At 54.5% G+C, this 17,821-nt stretch overlaps 1 protein-coding gene across 2 annotated transcripts in view; it reads left to right on the top strand.

The window, feature by feature from the left end:
- Nucleotides 1-12,182, top strand: part of PDK2 (pyruvate dehydrogenase kinase 2) — a 12,908-nt gene extending 726 nt beyond the window's left edge. The window contains exons 2-11 of one of the 2 annotated variants that reach the window (XM_025203766.1): nt 1,371-1,512; nt 4,229-4,300; nt 4,867-5,051; nt 5,443-5,532; nt 6,146-6,223; nt 6,415-6,491; nt 6,851-6,949; nt 7,540-7,647; nt 7,963-8,076; nt 10,707-12,182. In XM_025203766.1, coding sequence (XP_025059551.1) covers nt 1,445-1,512; nt 4,229-4,300; nt 4,867-5,051; nt 5,443-5,532; nt 6,146-6,223; nt 6,415-6,491; nt 6,851-6,949; nt 7,540-7,647; nt 7,963-8,076; nt 10,707-10,847 — 1,032 coding nt within the window. In that variant the 5' untranslated portion in view covers nt 1,371-1,444 and the 3' untranslated portion in view covers nt 10,848-12,182. Of the gene's footprint in view, nt 1-1,370; nt 1,513-4,228; nt 4,301-4,866; nt 5,052-5,442; nt 5,533-6,145; nt 6,224-6,414; nt 6,492-6,850; nt 6,950-7,539; nt 7,648-7,962; nt 8,077-10,706 lie in introns of those variants that run through there. The other variant, XM_025203765.1, reaches the window with a different exon arrangement.
- Nucleotides 12,183-17,821: the final 5,639 nt, after the last annotated feature.

The following is a 17,821-nucleotide window of genomic DNA, read 5'->3' on the forward strand; positions in this document are numbered from 1 at the left end:
GGCACCTCCAGGGACAGCCCTGCCTTGCTGCTGTGGCTCATTGCTGTGGTACGGCCTGTCCTGCTGGTTGGATTACAACAGCCGTCAATGCGTGACCGCCTGGCACCTCGGCTTGCGCTTGTCTGGGTGTGTGTGCACACGTGTGCATGCTAAACACGCAGGACGTGACCTTGTTTACCAGCCTGCACCACCTGCTATCTTCTCCCAACAGCCGCTTTCAGCCTTGCTTTGAAATCAGTTTCTTAATCAATTCCTTTCCCCCTCTGCCCCAAATTGTTTTTCTGCTCTGCACAGGGTAACCCATCTCCCTTGGGTACCCTACAGCTTGAGTAACCCATCTCCCTCCTCCCTGGGGTGCTGGTGCCCTTGGTGGCACAGTTTCCTTTTCCCAGGGCTGTGCTGGGAGTTCCCCCCTGCTCCTGGCCCTGTGGGGCAGGGCAGCCTACCCCACTTCCTCCCCAGCTGCATCATCAGGTTCTGCTGTCCTCAGCAATGCCAGCAACGTGTCACAGCTTGGGAACAGGCAGTGATTCTTCTGCCCTAGCTGTCAAACAAACCACTTGTGCCAGGCTCGGTCTGGGCCCAGCACAGTTTCTATCATCCCTTCATGGCTCTGGGGCTAAGCTGTGGCTGCTGTCCAGAATACACAATGGGGTGCCCTACCACCCTGTGAGAGTGTTCAAAGTGACAGGCTCAAGGTCACTTTGTAAGTCGGTGGCACAGTGCCCTCTTCCCCCCCCTCCCCAAAAGAAGTCCTGACTTCCAGGCCTCCCACAAACCAGTCCCACCCACAATGACCACCCTGTGATGGCCCCAGAAGGGTGGGACTAGCTCCCTATGTCCCTCGGTTGTTGAGGGCAGTTGGGCAGGGGCAGCACTTGTGATTGGTGCTGCAGCTTGGGCTCCTTCGGGAGGCTAATGCTGAGCTGGGTACCTGGGGATAAACTCCCTGGGATGAGCTGTTTTGGGGGTGGCTGCCTCTGGGCAGGGAAGCAGCACAGAAAGCATCAGTGTGACCTGATCAGGAAGGCTGTACCTAAGACCCTAGTGAGTGCCATGCAGTTGCAAATGCCTGTAGGCTAGTGGTTAGAGCTGCACAGCACTGGACCCACCTTATGGGGTGAGGAATATGCTGGGGTGGCTGAGACATAGCAATTCGAACCGCCCTGGAGACGCTCCAAGGGGAGGTGTGGGAGAAGGCCTCAGGTACTGGCCAGCCAGGGGTGCTCAGCCCTTCTGCCTTCCTACAAGTATTGAGGGTATAAGGGGTATATCACTGTGGGATGGGAGCCTTCCCCTACTGTTATCAGTTGTAGGACCATGGTGCTTCCGCTAACAGGGGGCTTTTATGTCCTGTCGCCCAACCTTAGGGTCTAGCAATGCTTGCGAGAAAACCTCTTTCACCTTCCTGCGCCAGGAGCTGCCCGTCCGGCTGGCCAACATCATGAAGGAGATCAACCTCCTGCCTGACCGGGTGCTCAGGACATCCTCTGTGCAGCTCGTGCAGAGCTGGTAAGTCTCTCTCCAACCTGGGGTACCCCCGAGAGCAACCCTTTCTGAGGAGGGGGCTTTAATTTGTGGGGGTGCAGGTAATAGAAAATGCAAGAGAGAAGCTGGTTCCTGAAAGACCCTGTCGGCCGGGGGCCCTGACAGGGCTCTGGTGCTGGTAGGGGTGCACTGTGGAGGGTACCCTTTTCTACACATCTTGGGGCCATTCCTGAAGGATTCCTAAGGAAGAAGCTAGTTGTCTGTCTTCTGCCAAGGAGGATTCTCAGGGATGGCACTGAAGGGTGACGGGGATTGTTGGGGGCTGCAAGGGGGAATGCTGATCATTGGGATGGGGCTGGGTGCTCAGACAGTTCATGCTGGAGAGGAATATATACTACGAACGTTTATACTAGGAAAATGATCCCATGTTCATGGGTTTTGGCAAGTGCATTGTAAGCTCTCCAGTGTAGATGTGGTGCAATGCGCCCTGGAACGTGCTCCCTGGCAGGTTTTCCAGCCCAACATTGTCCAGGTACAGCCTGAGAACAAAGTCTGGCTGTTCACAGGAAACCAAACATGTCTGAGTGGGACGGGCCTGTCCCCCAGTGCTTTCTCCAGCCCAGCACAGAGCGTGCTTGCATTTGGCTCTTGCAGTCGGCAGGGCAATTTCCAGCCTATGCCCTGGGCTTTCCAGGAATCCAGGCAGCGAGTACCCCGAACACTCCTAATGCTGTTGCAATCTCCAAAGGGTCCTGTCAGCCCTGGTGCTGGCCTGATACCAGAGTGCCTCTTCCAAGGGTGCTGGGTTTTCTCATGCCCCCTGCCCTTTTTCTTCATCCTCTGTGTTTCTTCTCACACTAGTTTCTCACAGTAAAGTTGCGGATTTGGCTCATGAGGCTGCCTCTGCAGCAGCACCATCCGGCGTGGGTCTGGGCGGCCTGGGTTAGGGCAGAAAGCCAGCTGGGCGGGGGGCAGGGGAAGGAGCAGTGTCCCTTTAAGATCACCCCCAAAGCTCCCTGCCAGGAGCAGACTGCGACAGCCTGAACTTTGTCCTACTTCAGGGACCATGTGACAGGTTGTTTGTGCAGCTATTTCTTGCTCCGCCTCCTCCTTGCTGCATCCAAAAAGGGCAGCATCTGCTGGGGAGCAGGGGGCCAGGAGACAGCTCAGCCCCAGCTGAATCGTCGTCCCAAGGGGCTGGGGGAGCCTGAGTCCTAAGGAAGAACCACTTGGCCCCTGCTTTTACCCAGATACCATGGTGCTCCTGGCCAACCCCTCCTGATGGCAGGTTCAGGTTCCTGCCTTGGTGCTGGTTCTTAACCTCTTGCTCCCCTTTCCCCAGAGAAGACTGGGTCTTTAACCCTTTGCAGCTCTTGACCCCACTGATGTGAATCTGCAGGCTTGCGCCTGCGGAGACAGCTGAGCATAACTGTCACACAAGGATGCATGTGGCTCCTGCACCAGCTGCCCCTTCCTCCCCAACCCGCCTTGTGCCATGTGGTTTGTGTGACTGCAGGTTTTCTCTGATAGCCCTGCTATCCCTCTGCAGTGGGGTGCCAAGGGTAGCTCAACCTGAAAGGCCTTAGGAGACCCTAGGGCAGCCCCTTGGACCAGGGGTTCGGTGACATCTGCTTCTGTTCCCCTGCACCTCCCTGCACAGCACAGCTCCTATCCTAGACGACCTCCTGCTTCCCCAGTTACAAACTTGGCTTTCCAGCCCAGTGACCCTCCTCCCAGCTTTGGGATCCTTATACACAGGCCTCCTGGGACCCCTTCTGTCCTTCCTAGTAGTCTCCTCTTCAATGGCCAGCCCTGGGCTCCCCCACCACAGTTCTCATCACACCCCACCCTTCTGATGCAGAGGTGGGTGACAGGGCTGTTGTGCCTAGACTGTATCCCTGTCATTGTGCCCACCCACCTAATCAGGACAAAGACAAGCATCCTGCATGCATCATGGCTGGGGGCTGATGGCTGCAAGCCTAGAGGCTGTTAGGTAGATATGCTAGTAGGTAGGTCTGTTAATCTGAAACCAGGCAGAAGGGCTAGTAGAGATGCACCTGCTGGGCTAACTGAATCGGAGGTGCATAGACATTTGTGACCAAGTGTTTATTTTTATCAGATGCTGGTGAAGGGAAGTGCCCAGAGTCTTTTCACAGCATTTGATGAAGTGAGGTCTCACTCAAAAGCCTATGTAATTCTGATGCAGTGAATCCATCAGATGCATCTCTACCCTGCTTGGATCCTATTGACTAAAGCTAAACAGGGTTGGGCTGGGTCAGTGTGTGGATGGGAGATTTCCATGGGTACCTGGGTGCTGCAGGAAACAGTTTTGATTGAGGGTGGCTTTTGAATCAACACTGTGGCTGTAACACCCCAATTCAGTATTAATATAATTGTGACTGCATGGTGCTGGGGCATGCCAAACGAAGGTCTTAACCACCCTGTGCCGTTAAATATCCCTGAGTATTCTTTGCTTCTGCTCCTGAACGGCTGCACCATATGCATAACAGCTACTGCCCACCTCCAGAACTGGCTGCACTTCAGCTGTAAGACAAGCAGTTCCTGTTCGTAAATTGCCTCTGTGTCTTCAGGCAGGGTAAGGCTGAGGCAAATGTTCTTTCCTAAAAAAGTCTGGATGCTGACAGTGGAAGGAGGTGGTAGGGACTGGTCTGTGCATACCCGTGTTTCTAGCACAGGACCATGGCGTATGAACAGCCTGTGTTTCCATTCCACCCTGCAGGTATGTTCAGAGTCTGCTGGATATCATGGAGTTCCTGGACAAAAATGCTGAGGACCGAGCTACGTTGGGGCAGTAAGTTGGGCTGTCCCTCATGTACCAGCCCTGGCCTGTCTATCCCATGCACCTGACATCAGATGACAATTTTTTTAGGTCTGCTGCCAGCCCATTTCGGTGCATCTCGTTTATGGTGACACTGAGCAAAGCTGCTGCATTTTCCTGCTGGCCTGCTGCTTTCGGACTCTGATGTGGGGCTTGTGCTTGGCTTCACTGGGGCCTGAGTTGCCCTGGCACTTTGTCACCTGGCTGGGAGATCTAACTGTCCCTACTATCCCAGTGAACCACAGCACAATCTTGGCTTAGCCCATGGGTCCCTCAGATCCTTGTGCAGCATAATCCATGCCAGGACTTCCAGGCAGCTGCAATACAGTGTCAGAGTAGTGGGGAAGGAACAGAGAGGGGGATGATTTCAGACCTAAAGAAACCTGGCCTGCATTCCATTGCTGTGGATCCAGCTGTCCCTTGCCCTCTTGCTGCTGCCCTTTTCTTCTCCATTTGGTCCTCCTGGTGAGAGCTGGTCTCATTGCTCCTGGAGCAGCACCTGCCTCTCACATGTGCTGACCCCGCTGCCTCCCTCCCAGGTTTGCAGATGCCCTTATCACCATCCGTAACCGGCACAATGACGTAGTACCCACCATGGCACAAGGGGTGATTGAATACAAGGAAGCCTATGGAGATGACCCTGTGTCCAACCAGAACATCCAATACTTCCTGGATCGCTTCTACTTGAGCCGCATCTCTATCCGCATGCTAATCAACCAGCACAGTGAGTGCCTTCAGCCTCTCCCCACCTGCCCACTCTAGCGGGTGCCCGATGAAGTGGATAGGGGAAAACTGAGTCAGATACCACACTGATGGGCACTGGGCTTAAAATGCACTTGGGCTGGACTACAAGGGTGTAGGACTGGACTCTGTGAGCAGAGGAGACTACAATGGGGCTGGGGAATGTGTGTGTAGTTGGAAAGTAAGCAGATTGTATGGGAGGGAAAAGGTTTTTTTCAATCCTGCTTTCCACCCCTCTGGGATTCTCCCTCCAACTCTTAAACTCGGCTCAGAACAGCTTCCAATAAATAACAAGCAACAACAATAGATTCCCATAGGTTCTGCTCTATGCCAAGACCTTTTCCCTCTTCTCACCCATCCATCTGTCCTTGCAGCCCTACTCTTCAACGGCAGCACCAATCCTGCTCATCCTAAGCACATTGGCAGCATTGACCCGCACTGTGATGTCTCTGAGGTGGTGAAAGGTCTGTGTCCATCTATGCCATGGAGTGATCCAGGAGCAGCTTCCCCCATGCTCCCTGTCCAAGAAGGGGTGATAGCTCTGGGGTTGGGGAGTAAGGAGTGGGTGTCTCTCCTGCTGCTTAGGGAGAGGTTCGTAGGGACTTGGCTGGCTCAGGGGTCAGCATCTCTGACCCCAGACTGGAATAGTAGAGGCTGAAGGCTGTTCCCATCAGTTGCCTGTTGCAAATCTTCCTGTGTAATGAATTCAGTTGGTCTCAGCCTCAATGAAGGTGGGCAGATATTGACATGTAGCCAGTGGTAGCCCATGGGGATGTTCAAGGGAAGCTGAGGATGTATGGGCCACAAAGATTTGGCTTCAACTATCCCTGGTAGGGTGGGGGGGGGTCCCTGATGAGCCTGGCACCCCAGAAGTAGAGCAGCCTGCCCAACATCTCCTTGTTCATCTCTGGTCTGTGGGTGAGCAGGGTGCTCTGGTCTGTCATTCTGGGCACTGTTGGTGCTGACCGTCCTTGCCTCTCCTCACATTCTGAACTCTCAGCCTGCCCAGGGGAGAGCAGGTACTGAAATATCTCCCTGAGTGTGTCTACCGACACCTCCCATCTCCTCTCCCCACAGACGCCTATAACATGGCCAAGCTGCTCTGTGACAATTACTACATGGCCTCACCTGAGCTGGAGATCGAAGAGGTCAATGGTGAGTCCTGGGGTCTGGGCAGGAGAGGTGTGTGCTTTTTGGAGCAGACTGATCAGGGGTGTGCATGTGCAGGCAGTTAGAGTTGAGCCTGTGTGTATGTGGGGGATGAGGTGGGGACAGGGCTGGGGGGAGATGTCTTGAGCTTCTGGGTGGTGCCTTGTCTTGATGGTTTCCATGCTCTTCCATTGTAGCGAACACCTCCGAACAGCCCATTTGCATTGTCTATGTCCCGTCCCATCTCTACCACATGCTCTTTGAGCTCTTCAAGGTAAAGTCCCTTCTTTTCTATGCTGTAACCTTGAAGGTAACCATTTGTCTCTGCTCGGTCCACATCTCCCCCCTGCCAACCTCCATGACTGTCCCAGGCTGTGGGTATCCCAGCAGCAGGCAAGGTGAAATTGGCATCTGAAGAGTATGAGGGGGTGGTGGATACATTGGTCTATTAAAGGAGTCAAGTAGGTAGGGGGAAGGATTGTGAGTTGTCATGGGATCTGGAAGGAATTTCCTCATCTTGATGATCTCTGCCTGAAGCAAAGAAGGGACAGCAGGTGGGCAGCTGGCTCTGAAGTGTTGCCTGGCTGCCCTTGCCAAATCTCCTGACTTGCTTTTCATTTTCCTGCCCCTCAGAACGCCATGCGGGCCACTGTGGAGAGCTATGAGAACAGCCCGAGACTCCCCCCCATCAGAGTGATGGTTGCACTGGGCGAGGAGGACCTGTCCATCAAGGTGAGGTGCCTTGGGAGAAAGGTGCAGGGGAGAATAGAAAGGATCTCTGCCCACCCCTTGGGCTGTGGGGCACAAGCTAGTTCCCAGATTGTGGGCACTCTTGGAACACAGGGAAGCTTTCTGCCTCCTTGCAGAGGACAGTAGAAGGAATGTGACCTCATGGCCATGACCCTGAACAGCTCTCTTCTGGGTGAAGTGAGGTCTGGAGGTCCCAGGTCCACAGGGCAAGAGATGGGGGCTGAAGGGGAGGGGTGTTGAGCTCTGCTGGTTCCCTGTTCATCCAGTCTGATCTCTTTACTGTGGCCATCAGGGAAGTCCAGGCCTGGGGGCCTGCAGCATTAATGCTGAAGCAGGATTTTCTCTCTCCCACAACACTGATGCCCAGTCTTGTTAGGGCATTTTCTCCAGCTGAGAGATCCAGGCAGAGCACTGGTTGCAGCTAATTGATGTTGCATCTAGACCAGCCAGCAGAAGGTGCTCTTGGGTGGAAGGGGATTTCCCCTGATGAAAGCTGGTGGGGGAAGCACTAGAGGACAGAGCAGGGGTTGTGGGAAGTCCACAAGCCACTGACATCCTGTCTTGTCACACAGATGAGTGACCGGGGAAAGGGGGTCCCCCAGCGGAAGATCGAGCGGCTCTTCAGCTACATGTACTCTACAGCGCCTACCCCACAGCCAGGCACAGGAGGGACACCCCTGGTGCGTATCATGTCAGGTTAGGCCCATCAGGAATTAATTGGGGGTCCTTTGGTGTTGGTAATTAACTGGTCAGCCTGTGGGGAGAGGTCGGGGTGGGGGGTCCTTCAGTTCTCGGTACTCAGATCTTCTATAGCTGTGGGGAAGCGACTGGCCCATATGCTAATGTAGCTTGCAGGGGTGGGGCTGGCCCTTCTGCCTAGCTGTATGTGGAGTGGGAGGCACTAGCAGAGTTAGGACTCCACTGTCTGTGGCTGGGTGGCTCACAGAGACTGGGTGGTATCCATAAACCTCTGTCTGTATCTTCTCCTCCACCAGGCTGGCTTTGGCTACGGCCTGCCCATTTCCAGACTCTATGCCAAGTATTTCCAAGGGGACCTTCAGCTCTTCTCCATGGAGGGTTTTGGAACAGATGCTGTCATCTACCTGAAGGTCTGTAAATCCCACCCCTATCCCTGTGTATTGCACCTGCTGATTCAGGCTGCTGCTTCTCTCAGTGGTGACCTATGACAGGGTCTTACCCACTCCCACCAGTGACTGAAAGGGAGCGGTTGTCAGAAGGAAGGGTGGTCTAGTGATTTGGGCCCTGGACTAAGATATCACAAGCATCTGCTCTGCCACAGACTCTGTCCTGCAGAGGTAGTCACATTGATGCAACTCCCCATGTGGGTGCTCTTAATCCAGTGTAAGAGCTAGTTTCATCTTAAACTGCTTCCAGAGCTAAATCAGAGTTAAGACACTCTTACCTTGGTGTCCACATGGGGAGTCACCCTGGGGTAATTACAGCAATTGGAAATAACTTGCTGGTGTTGGGCAGAGTCTGCAGTGATGAAAACCTCAGGGCTGAGGCCCTCCCTCCCACTCCCCTTGATCTGAATGGGGCCATTCCAGCTGCTCAGTTTCATGTTAGGGTCCTGCTCAGGTTTGCTCTCACCTTCTGAGCTAGCCTGGGGCTTCTGGACCCTATAGAAAGAGCTGGAAAGTCCAGTTGGCCAGTGCCTTGCATCTCAGGGAGTGGCAGAGACTTGGCACAGCTGTGCTTCAAATCCTGCCAGGTTGGCATGGAGAGAGGTTTTTTGGATCCACACTGCATGGGTGTATGTGACCTAAGGATAAGCCTTTTCCCTGCCAAACCAAGTCTTCATCCCAATCCCTGGCATTGGCAGATGCCACTCTAGTTACTTCACAAGGGCAATGGCTTCTTTCCTAGAGCAGGACTGAATTTGGCCTGTATTTGGGCTATATTGTTCTGTCTCCAAAACCAGTGGCAGGACCACACCCTGCCCCTCCACCTTAAATCCCTCTCATCCTTAAATAGTCAGTGCCTTTGGTGGAAACATACCAAACTGATGCCCTGTACCCTTTTGCAAGCTGTCCTCCTTCCCTACAGGGTAATGCTTTTTCATGGCCTTGAAGGTTTGGTTGGTTGGGATATCATCCCCTGCCCAGGGTTTTCAGAGCTGAGTGAGCAAATCAGTCACAGAAATCACAGTGAAGTAGAGCTGGAAGGGACCTCCACAAGTCATTGAGTCCAGCAGGATCACCCCTATCCAAACCATCCTATACAAATCCATAATCAAAACTCTTAGTAAAACTACTGTCAGCCCTGACATAATGCAAGACATGACACCCTAAACTGCCACAGGTAAAGCAAGGGGACCATGGCAGCCAATGTCCTGCTTCCATGAAAGGCTGTTTATATATGCTCAAGAGATCCCAGGTAGAGGGATATGTCCCCCACTACAGAGGAAGACAAAAACCCACATCATCCAAACTAATCTGACCATGGAGTAAAATTCCTTTCTGACCTCAAATATGGTAGTTAGTCTGACCCTGAGTAGAGGCACAAGACCTTTGAGCCAGGAACCTCTGGGTTTAAGTCCCAGTAGAAGCACTGGCACAGCCTAGTCAAAATCCTCAGCCTTGGCTGCAGCCAACATCCAGCGCATCTGAGGAAGGCTTAAAAAAACACATCTGACACATGTAGCAGCTCCTTGTATCAGGTCTCTGCCCTCTGTTCCAGCGGTCAGACACCCCAGCTGTAGTGCAAACAAACCCTGCTACTAGCGGCCAAATCCGTAGCCAGAGAGGCGTGTGTGGGGGGTGAGAATGATATCGTAGTTCTGGGGAACTCACCGCATTGGTTGGAGTAATGTCTCTATGGAACTGCCTCACCTCTGAGTGTCCAGTCACATTGCAGGACTATGAAAATGGTCCCTTCCCCTCGTCCCAAAATGCCTTGCCTGTCTCAGCCCAAAAGCGCCTCTTTTGATGTAGCTAGGGTGATTGCTTTACCTTGGCAAGGCAGCCCTCCTCACTGGTATGTGAGCCTTTCATGGATGTCCCCTATGTGCTGGGTCACCCTGAATGGCTTATCTGGAGTTAGTGAACCCAACTGAGAGGTGAAATAGCCAGGCTTCTAGATACGCTTGAATCACTGCAGTGCAAGGAGATCGAAAGACCTGTCTGCATCCAGCTTCTGCACTGCAATAGCCTGTAGGGAGTGTTTTTGTGCATGTTGGCAGTTACTTAGCCTTTGATGTCAAGCAAGCAGGGGTTTTGCAAAATCTTGTCTGGGGATTTGCTGCTGCAACAGCTGATGTAGTTCATGGTACATCATAACTGGTGTTTTCTTGTTCCCAATGCCATTCATGTGGAAGAAGACTGTGAAGTTTACCAAACTGCCATGAGCAAAAGAATATAAATACATATGAAATTCACTAGTAAAAATGGCCTTGATTCCTGAATCAGTCCTTTGACTCTGATCTGGCTACCGAGCCGTACAAAGTGAGGCAGGTGCATAAGTGTTTGGAGCATTGTGGGCTAAAATGTTACTTTCGTTACACTTTTCTTTTGGAGAGAGGTAGGCAGCCATGGTAGTCTGAAGTTGGGTAGAACACAAGGTAGAAATACACCTGGCAACAATTGATCTCTTAATGGTTGGCTTTAATTGCGCCCTGAGTACTTTGGGGTGACTGGTCCTGCCAGGGGGCAGTGGGTCACAGGGGAAGACTCTACCTGTTACCAAAGAGCTGTTCCCAGCATCCTTGTGTCTTTCTCAGGCCTTGTCAACGGACTCTGTGGAGAGGCTTCCTGTGTATAACAAGTCAGCCTGGCGCCACTACCAGACCAGCCAGGAGGCCGATGATTGGTGCGTGCCCAGTACGGAACCAAAGAACACGTCCACCTACCGTGTGACCTAGGTCTGGGGTGGCCAGTGAGGCTTATGGATGGAGAAGCCACGGTAGGGGGGAGAGAGAACTACTGCCAACACGAACCCTACTTTGTCAGGAGAAATTGACCAGCGGACTCTTCCTATTGGCAGATTGCCCAATCAGGAGTGTGAATGCATTTTTTTATTCCTTTGTGGTACCTAGCATAGAGCAGCCCGTGCCTTGCACTGTCCCAGGTTTGTCAGGATCCCTTGTTCTGCTCCAGATCTGGCTGGGGTCCCGGCATGCTGCCTTCTGTGTCTCTGATCTTTGCCCACTACCTCCCTGCCACAGGGGTGGGAGTGAGGGCAGTGAGGAGGCTTTTAGAGGTAGGGAGAAAAGCAGCCCCTTAGCTTGAGAGAGTTTTAAATACACTGGGAGGGGGGAGAAGGTACCTGGAGAGAGGGCCTGGTATTCTGCTGAGTGTGCAGAGGGTCATATTTGGGGCTTGCAGGGACCCTGCGTATGGACCCAGATTCAGACTTGTGGGGGGAGCCTTATGTGGGGCATAGTGGGAGTGGCTGAAGGCAGGCCTGTGGACCCAGAGGGAGCTGGGGTTGGGGGACTGCTACCAGCCTCCCAGTGGGGAGAGGGCCAGGTACGTCGTGTGTGGTGCAAGGGAGGTAGCGGGAGCAATGGGCACCTGTGCTCACTGCAGGTGGCCCTAGGGGCTGACCAGAGGCCCAGCTGGGCTGAGCTCAGGCAGTGGAAGGGAAGAAGTCAGGGAATGGGTCAAGGGCATTGGAGTTTGGGCTGAGACTGGCTCCTTGCAGCCTGTGCCCCAGACTCCTGTCAACTTCATTAAATTTGTGGGGGGTGGAGGGGGAGGGAAGGGGGTTACCACTGCCTTGTTCCAGCTCCGAGCAGCTCATCTGGGTCTCAGGGACCTTTTGGTCTCCCCAGGTGCTTCTGCAAGGTCCGTCTCAGCTGCAGGGCCCTGGTTGAGAGGCAGGGGACCAAGGCAAGCTGTGTTGCTATGCAGAGCAAGCTATGAGCTTATGCATGCATGAGAGCGGGGGAAGCATCTGCCGTGCAAGGCTCTTGCATGTGTCAGCCATGCGATTTAGGGCTCTTGCTTGGCATCTGGGCTGTTGGTTTTGCACCACCCCAGAGAACTTAGAGGTGTGAGGTGAGGGGGGTTGGGGAGGGAGGGTCTGTATCTGCCCAGGGCAGGGTTGGCGTGGCGTGGCGTGGCATGTTCCCTTCCACATGGGGGTCTGTCCTTTCCGGAGAGCTTGCTCTGCTGCTACCACTGCTTCTTGTTTCATAGTTGGTAGGGTCGGAAGGGACCTGAGCAGATCATCAAGTCCGACCCCCTGCCATGGCAGGACATGTAGAAGGATTATTTCAATTTAAAGCCCTGTCATACTTTACGTCCAAATGAACAAAATTACTTATTTGAAAAAGAGTATTTGATCAGTTTTCTGGCATAGTAAGTATATTAAAATGTCTTATAAATAGCAAACAATTGTGGAGGCTGAACAGGTTCAGGTCCCTTAGTCTCTCCTCGTAGGACCTGCCCTGCTGGTCCCTGATCATGCAGGTGGCCCTCTGGACCCTCTCAATGCTGCCCACATCCCTCCTGAAGTGTGGTGCCCAGAACTGGACACAGTACTCCAACTGCGGCCTGACCAGTGTTGCATAGAGGGGGAGGATCACCTCCTTGGACCTGCTCAAGATGCATCTGTGGATGCATGACAAGGTGTGGTTGGCCTTCCTGACTGTGTCCCCATACTGACGGCCCATGTTCATTTTGGCATCAGTAATGATTCCAAGATCCTTTTCTGCCTCTGCACTGATGAGGAAAGGAGTTCCCCAGCCTGTAGGTCTGCTGCTGGTTCTTTCTCCCCAGGTGCAGTACCCTGCACTTGTCAGTGTTGAAACCCATCCTGTTCTCATCCACCCACCCCTGTAACCTGTCTAGGTCCAATCGGGGCCTATTCCTCCCTTCTAGTGTGCCTACATCCCCCCACATCTTGTTGTTGGACTGCTGAACTGCTTGCATGTGCTCTCCCACCTTGTTGTGTGCCCTCCCCCCCACCGTGCTTTTACGTCCCATGGAAGTATCTACTGTATATATATGTTTTTTAATCTTGGGCTGGAGCTGTGTTTCTGTCCCGGACACAAAGCATTAAGTCGTGTGTTTCCTCTGTTGTTGCTCAGTAAACACAGTTGAACCAGAATGTCTGGTCTCTGCGCCTGGGGGGCAAAGGGTCTGTGGGCTATGGGTGGACCAGGATCCATAGATTTTGTGCTTTGCCTTCCCTGTGGTCCCAGGCCTGGGAGCATGCTGGGCCTTGAACCCTGGCCCAAGTCCTCTGGCAACAAGCCCACATCCACAGTGTTTGACAGGTCAGGTGTGTTAGAGCTATCTAAGGGGCAGTGCCTTGGGCTGGCAACCAGGAGATGGGGTTCTCTTCTGCTTTGTGACCCCAGGCAGACAACTCCCTTCCCCTTGCCCCTTGATTTCTCTCTGTCCCTGAGTGTCTCCTCCCCCAGCCTTTTGTCCATCTAGTCACTCTGAAGTGTGAGCAGCACTGCCCATGACAGCAGCTGTCTGTCCCCAGTGATCAACAGTGACTCTCTCAGGACTTGCAGCCTGTCCTGCTCTGGCACTGACTCCCTGGTGACCCTGAAAAAGTCACCTCCCCAGCTTTATTGTGGGTCGGCATGAATTTTTTTGATGTGGTGGGGCTGAGAATATAACCAAGGAGTCCTGCTCCCTAAGCTTCCCTAGCAACAAGTTGCTGCACAGATCTGTACAGATCAGGTTTCCTTACATGGCTGGCGGGGGGCCTGGTAGGCATTTGGCAGCTGTGCTCACACACACCCTCTCGCCAGTGACTCGGACCCAGCCGCCTAGCTCAGCCTCTCCCCTGCTTGGCTGGCTCCTGTGCTGGGTGTCTGGGGAGGGGGAAGAGGTGGGACCTGTGCCCCTGGCACCAGAGAGCATTGGGTACATGCACCCCATGGGCTTCAGGGTGGCTGGGGCATGGCACTGCGCTGACCCTGCCTTTTAAACCCTTCTTGATGCCCTTGAGAGGACTCTGCCTTTGAGGGCAGGAGTGGCTGCCAGGACAGCATGTACCCTGGGAGCTGTCACGCCTTCCCTGTGGCTGAGGGTCAAGGGCCAGTGGTGCCAAGCAAGGAGGGGCAGGGCAGGATATGCTGCCTGCCGGCAAGTGCCTGCATACACAGGGGCCTGTCCCCACGTCATGAGCCTGGATCCCTCTGTCCTGCCCCCCAGGGCTCCAGCACCTGTTCCTTTGGCTGGGACCAGCCAGCAGAGGCATACCTTCCCCCAGCCCTGCAGCTCCTGTGCCATAGACCCTGGGCAAAGCGCCTGATCCCAGGGCTGGATTCTGCTTTTGGGTAGCCCCTTGCTGGATTATATCTGGAGCACAGGGGCAAAATCAGCCACCACGGTTCAGCCCACCGCTCTGCTCATTGATGTTCTCCGAAGCAGACCCAGGCCTGGAGTGGATGGTATCAAGCAGGCACCAGTGCTGCATGGCTGTATGCTGCTCAGCCCCAGGCCAGCATGTCTAGCCCTTATGTCCCGGTCTCTGCCCCACCTGCAGCAGGGCCCCCTTCCCCAGGAAGATCAGGATTTCAGTCTGATCCCAGTCCCTACTCAGACTCCACCTACAACTCCTCTCACTCGTTGTAGGCCTGAGGGAGGGGCACAGCCCCTTTCCTTGCAAGGGGGTGGGGGACGGGACCTGAGACCTGGCAATAGGGGTGCAGACAGGAGGTGCCATGGGGCTGTGTTAGGGGCAGGCAGCCTGCAGGCCAGGGTGGAGACTACCTCTCGGGGCCAGAGGTGGGGCAGAGACCTGGGGCTGAGGCCACTGCAGAGCAGCACCCGCTGGTGGTGCCAGGCCTGTCCCTTTGTTCTGTGGCCCTGCCCCCTCCCGGCACCCCCACACCTCCCAGCCTTGCTTGATCTTTCTACTGTAAAAAATAAGCTACAGAACTGCCTGCTCTGGTTTCACCCCAGCTTGTTCCAGGCAGCCCCCAGGTGCCCCAGATTAACCACTCAGAGGCACTGGTATTTCTACGCGCCCCCCATACCATTGTTGTTGTCTTGCCACACTCCCTGCCAGTCCAACCAGAGCCTGTAAAGCCCTGCCAGTGGGTATGATTTCACTGTATCACCAGGGGAGTAGCTCCTGCACCCCATCCCCGGGCTGCCACTGGGAAGTGCTTTCTCCTTGCTGCATGCTTCCTTCCTCTTCCATGAGGCCATCACCCTGCAGCTATAAAGCACCCCAGTGCCCCCAGAGCTGTGTCCAAGGCAGGTTGGGGTGGGGGGCATTGCAGTGCTGCGACTTGATGCCCTTCCCCTCAGCACCACTTGTTTCCTCCCTGGTGTGGGGGTTGTTTGCTCCTTGCTTTACTGCCTCCCCTCTGGTAGGGAGGTATTTTCCACAGACTCTGTCTTTTCCTAGCCTTCATAGCAGTGGTACCCAGCCTGTGGCTCACCCATGCACCTAATGAACACTGCCCCCACCTCCAGCCTCACCTGGGGTGACAGGACATGGTGTTTACCAGGGCCTGGGGTTCGAGGGCACTGTCCTGCTGCCGCCTACTCACTCAGTGTAGCTGCCAGCAACGGGCATTGGAGGTGTTGGGGGCAGGGGGAAGGTGGGGGAGAAAAAGTGTAGAGGGGCCTGTAGAAAGGACTGATCCCTTGTGCTCCAGGGGGAATGGATGAGCAGCAGCCAGAGGCTTCAAGTTATTGGGGAAGCCTCTGAGCCAGTGATTGGGCCGACCCCCTGCTCCAGGTAGGATCGGCACCGCATAGAACCCCCCAGCCAAGTGCTTGTCCAACCTCCCCTTGATCACTTCTAGGAACAGAGTCACAGCCTCTAGGGAACCTGTCCTGGTGCTGAACCACCCTCCAAGTGAGACACATCCACTGAATCTCCCGTTACAATTGAGGCCTGTTCCTTCTTGCCCTGTAGACCCAGAGAAGAGGCCATCACCATCCTCTATATAGCCGTCCTTCCTGTATTTCCACACTGATATCAAATTCCCCACCTGAGCCTTTTCTTCTCCAGGCGGCTCGTTAATCCCCATTCTTCCAGACTTTCCTCATCAGGCCGGTTTCCCAGGCCTCTAATCACTGCTGCTGCTCCAGTCTGGACACTTTCCAATGTGTCCACATCTTTCCTGCCATGCAGTGCCCAACCTGGCCCTACTTCACCGGGTGAGGCCTGCCCAGCGCTAGCTACTACAGCAGGCTCCTGGTCCTGGGAGTTCTGCCATGCTGGGACAAGCTGCGCACAGGCCCCTTCAGTCTGAAGACCAGGCCTGATAAACAGCTGCCAAAGTGAGCAGCCTTGACCCTGACCCAGAGCAGGACATGTTGCAAGCCCCCACTCCTCCCCGCTTCCAGCCCTATATCTCTGATCTGGATTGAGGGGAGGGGAGTGTTATTTCACTGAGTGTGTGTGGAGGAGGAAGGTGATGTTGGGTCATGAAAGCTGTGCCTGTCTGGCCCCATGTCACCCCCCCCCTTCTCAATGGCTTTCTCTCCTCCCCTATTACTCACAGAGCCTGGAAGGGACACAGTGCCAATGCAGCAGTCACACTCCTAAAAGGGAAAGATAAGCCTCTGCCTCCACCAATCCATGTTCCAGCCTTGAGCCAGGCCCACTGGGAAAAAGGCTGCTAGCCCCTACAAAAGGGCATGGGTCCATCTGGGCTTTCCAGCCAGTCCTTGGCTAGTAGTGCATGGGGCAAGGCCCTCAGGCAGCCTGGCACTGGCATGGCAAAGGCCACTGCTCCAGGCAATACCCTCTTCTTTGCAGCAGGAACGTGGGAGGGGGGAGGGTAAGTCAGGGGAAAGAAAACCCAGGCGTCCTGACGGCTGCTCCTCCCCACTGTGCCAACCAGCCGGACGTGTTACCTCCTAAAGCCAGGAATAGAAGCCAGGAGGCTGGTCTGCCTGTCCCAGTGCTGTGGCCCTGCTGTGTCTTGATGAATTTAGGAAAGGGGCTGCCCCCTTGTCTGCTTGCAGGACTCCCTTGAGCTGTTGCCATGCTGAGCACCCCTGCCCCCCCCCCCCCCATCCCCCGGGGGCCCAGGAGGGTTCACCCCACCCCATGTCAGCACCATGAGAGGGGCTGGGGCAAAGCAGAAGCAAGGGCACTGGATCAGGAGCGGGGGATGCTCCCTTAGTTCTGCCCAACCCTCTAAGCCCATCCCTATGGTGACACCAGCCCCCACTGGTGCAATCCCAGGGAGCCTTTCATGCCTTCTCTGCTCTGGGAAGGTTGGGGAGCAGGGTGGGAAGCAACCTCCAGCATACCTTGAAGCAGGCTGGATCTGTATGAGCTTCATGGCTAGGACTCATAGATGTTAGGGTCGGAAGGGACCTCAATAGATCATCGAGTCTGACCCCCTGCATAGCCAGGGAAGAGTGCTGGGTCTAGATGACCCCACCTCCTCTTGAAGACCCCCAGGGTAGGGGAGAGCACCACATCCCTTGGGAGCCCATTCCAGATTTTGGCCACTCGAACTGTGAAGAAGTTCTTCCTAATGTCTAGTCTAAATCTGCTCTCTGCTAGCTTGTGGCCATTATTTCTAGTAACCCCCAGGGGCGCCTTGGTGAATAAAACCTCACCAATTACCTTCTGTGCCCCCGTGATGAACTTATAGGCAGCCACAAGGTCGCCTCTCAACCTTCTCTTGCGGAGGCTGAAAAGGTCCAGTTTCTCTAGTCTCTCGTCTCTCCTCATAGGGCTTGGCCTGCAAGCCCTTAACCATACGTGTGGCCCTTCTCTGGACTCTCTCCAGGTTATCCGCATCCCTCTTGAAGTGTGGCGCCCAAAATTGCACGCAGTACTCCAACTGTGGTCTGACCAGCTCCCGATAGAGGGGAAGTATCACCTCCTTGGATCTGTTCGTCATGCATCTGCTGATGCACGATAAAGTGCCATTAGCTTTTCTGATGACTT

Source organism: Alligator sinensis, unplaced genomic scaffold, assembly GCF_000455745.1.
Source record: "Alligator sinensis unplaced genomic scaffold, ASM45574v1 scaffold520_1, whole genome shotgun sequence".
Lineage (NCBI taxonomy): Eukaryota > Metazoa > Chordata > Crocodylia > Alligatoridae > Alligator > Alligator sinensis.